This window comes from Microtus ochrogaster, unplaced genomic scaffold (genome assembly GCF_000317375.1).
Source record: "Microtus ochrogaster isolate Prairie Vole_2 unplaced genomic scaffold, MicOch1.0 UNK135, whole genome shotgun sequence".
Taxonomy (NCBI): domain Eukaryota; kingdom Metazoa; phylum Chordata; class Mammalia; order Rodentia; family Cricetidae; genus Microtus; species Microtus ochrogaster.
The window spans coordinates 308,283-311,706 of NW_004949233.1; the positions used below are offsets into that span (position 1 = coordinate 308,283).

At 41.2% G+C, this 3,424-nt stretch overlaps 1 gene segment (V, D, J or C); it reads right to left on the minus strand.

The window, feature by feature from the left end:
- The window catches only part of LOC101983521, a 16,916-nt gene extending 13,747 nt beyond the window's left edge, over positions 1-3,169 (minus strand). The window contains 2 exon segments of the C gene segment in view: positions 2,720-3,023; positions 3,127-3,169. Of these exon segments, the coding sequence occupies positions 2,720-3,023; positions 3,127-3,169 (347 nt within the window).
- Between the last annotated feature and the right edge of the window lie 255 nt (positions 3,170-3,424).

A 3,424-nucleotide genomic window follows, 5' to 3' on the forward strand; every position in this document is an offset into this window, starting at 1 on the left:
TGTCTCGGAAAAAAAAAAAAAGTCCTGGATGAATTCTAAGAGATTCAAACAAATAGCTGAATAAAATAATGAAGAGAAAGGCAGGCGGTGGTGGTACACTCTTTTAACCCCAGCACTTGGGAGGCAGAGGCAGGTGGATCTTTGTGAGTTCGAGGCCAGAATGGTCTATAAGAGCTAGTGCCAGGACAGGCTTCAAAGCTACAGGTAAACCCTGTCTCAGGAAAAAAAAAATAATGAAGACAATCGAGAACCTGAAAATGCAACTGACAAAAGTGAGAGAGATAGGGAAGAGAATCCAATCAGAAATGATGCTGGGAGTGTAGAATCCAGTCGGCCACATTGTGAGAAGCAGAATGGAAAGTGTCAACAATGCACGATCATGTGGAGAACAGAATATCAGCACTTGGAGGCAACATGAAAGAATTGGATCATTAGGTCAAAGAAAACAATGAATCTTAGCCATAAGAATGCAACATGCGAGGCCTTTGGGGCATGCAGAAAAGAACAAGCCTAAATATGTATAGAAGATGGAGGAGAATTACAAGCCAAAGATGCAGATATATCTTTATCAACTTTACCAAAACTTTACCAAAACCATGGAGAGGCCCAAATTATAAGTACATGTATTATTAATACTAATTACATCAATAATATCAAAAACTCTCTTCTGCCTTGCACTACCCTGCCCTCTTCCCCTCTGAACTAAGTATCTTACTATGTTGCTGTTCTCAATACCATGCCATTCTTTCCTTGACCTTCCAAATGTTGTGATTAGTACAGCACCTACCTGAGGATACTTTCTGAGATCAGAATTTTCCCCCATTAATTCTTTGAAGTATCTTTGTGAAACATAGCTCTCACTTCAATGGGAATAAAAGATGAAGTATTTCAGAGGAAACTATAAGTGATCATTGCGCAGGAACATGGGTTGAGATGATCGCAAATGCTGTGTTCCAACATGTGACAGTTTAATGAAATTTTTTGTGGTAATGGAACAAAACAAAGTCATCAATCAAGGCACTTTTCAAATACTTTCTTGAAAATATTAAGCAGGTGGGTTATAGCAAAGTGGGGAAATCTGTAGTACGATTAGTAAAAACCCAGAGACAGAAATTGGGGTTCAACCTGAAGGTCAGAAAAGCAAAACAATCAGCCACCCACTGGCTCTTACCTCTACCTCAGTCCGAAATGGTGATCCGGCCTCCAGGAACCTCAGAATGAGACTGTGTCTGAGAGCTGTCTCCTCCCGTTTTATATTCTTCTCCAGGGTTGGGACTAAAGGCGTGAACCACTACCACCCGGTTTCTATGGCAAACTAGTGTGGCTACTGGGATTAAAAGTGTGTGTCACCACTGCCTGATCAGTAAGGCTGATTGGTGCAGCTGTTTTACTCTCTGAACTTCAGGAAAGCTTTACTTATTAAAATACAAATAAAATATCACCACATAAATCTCTACCATAGACATCAGATAATATCTTATAGCATGGGTTAGTGGCAGCTAGTGATCTGCCAACATATTCCAGAAAGATTTATCTGTTAGTTACAAAGATGCTTGTTCAGACACTATCAAGGACAATTAACAATTGTTAAGTAGTTAATGATAGTCCAGGATAATTTGACCTCAAAACTACATTTCAATTCTCACCACCATGATGGAGATTCTAGGCACTTTCCCCCTTGGAACTTCAGTCTATAGAAAGTAGATTTCAAGGGCATAGAAGAGGAATTTTTAGTTTTATACTTTTAGTGTTTGTTCCTTGGATGTACTCAATGATCCCACTACTAAACTCAGAATAAATATTAATTATCAACTATTGTTTTCTATATTGTTGCTTTCTGAGATGCAAGGAGATATAGTACTGTTTTTATGTTAATTTATTGTTTGAGACTTTCATACATGTATATAGCACATTGTGGTCACACTAACCAACCCATTCAATTATCTGCTTCATCCTAATCCCTTCCTTTCTAACCAATCCACCAACTATAGCATGCTGGTTTTTTTTTTTTTATTTTGCTCTGTGACCTACTGCATTTCTTGATGCTATTGCTTTTTCTTTTCATTATTTTCTTAGCAGACAAATGAAGTATAGGGGTAGAGCTTGCTTTGATTCATCTGTGATTCCAAGGCTGTGGACCAAGCTTTGTCACATTAAACCACTTCCCAAGCATTGTACTTGGTCTCTAATATACCCCTGTAAACTGATGACTTACTTCCAGATGTAATGGCCACTAGCTTTATGCACTATAAACTATAGATTGTACTTAAAGACAGACCTCTCAGTTTCTGAAACTCTCCAGTGCTTGCAAAGGATCTAGGAAACCATAAAGGGAAATATCCCTGTGGGATGCAGGTCTCTCCTTTTATTTTGCCCTCTCCTGATTTAATTCTAAATCATTCACTTGCAGCAAACCTCTGTGCAACGAATTAACAAAAGGCCAGTTCATGCTGCAAGCTCTCCTTCCTGTATCTGAATAGCTCTCAGACACCCTAACTGAGTAGGAAACAGTGTGGGGCCATCCTGTCCCCAAAACCTTGCTGGAGAAATAGAACCCGAGATGTTGCCTGGAAGCCCCGGGGCACTGCGAGGAAAGGCTCAGGTGGGCTCTCAGCTGAGCATCAAGTGGCAAGCAGCTGTGCTTGCTGAGAAGGATGTGGGCTGGCACAGGTGGGAGACGGTTCTTATGCAGGCTGTTCTGGAAGCTCTAATGTTGTGCTAAGTCCAGATGGCACAGTAGTAAAAGGCTTCATCTTCTTTCTTCAGGAAATTTACTTTCAAGGTTGAAGTAGAAGTTTGACGATCTTTACTTACTTCAATTTTCTTGTTTATCCCATCTAAGGGACGTTGATAATAGTTTTGCCTGGCATGTATTAGATAGTCAAACTGTTGATTTTCTCTCTGCCGGTACCAATGTATATCTGTATCACTATGGTCTGGAGGGATTTTACAGGCTATTTGGGCACTCTCGCCTATGGCTTTGGTGACTGACATTTCAGGTTGCTCCAACTGCCCAAATCCAACTGCAAGCAAAGAGAAAATTCTCATGAGCAAAGGAAGCGGCATTTGAAGAAACAGAAATGAGGAGGACTTCATTGCCCCTTGCATGTGGAAAAGTCTACTTACACACCCAGAGGCAGGAGAAGGTGAACGCACTCAGGAGAAACATCCCAACTGTCAGGCTGCTTCAGAAAGAGGCAGGAAGTAGTCTGTGAGCTGAAGTCTCAGGTCACAAGCAGGAGGGTGGGGCTGTCCTAGAGAAACACAGGGTCCGTGGATTCCCCAGGGTGGGTCATGATCTATTCCAGTTCTGGGCATTTCTGGGGTTTCCTGTCCCACAGCAGCAGGTCAGATGCATATGTAGGTTAAAGGCCTAAGAAATATCCTTTGTCTGTATGTCTTCGTCGGGTAGAGTAGGGAGAAT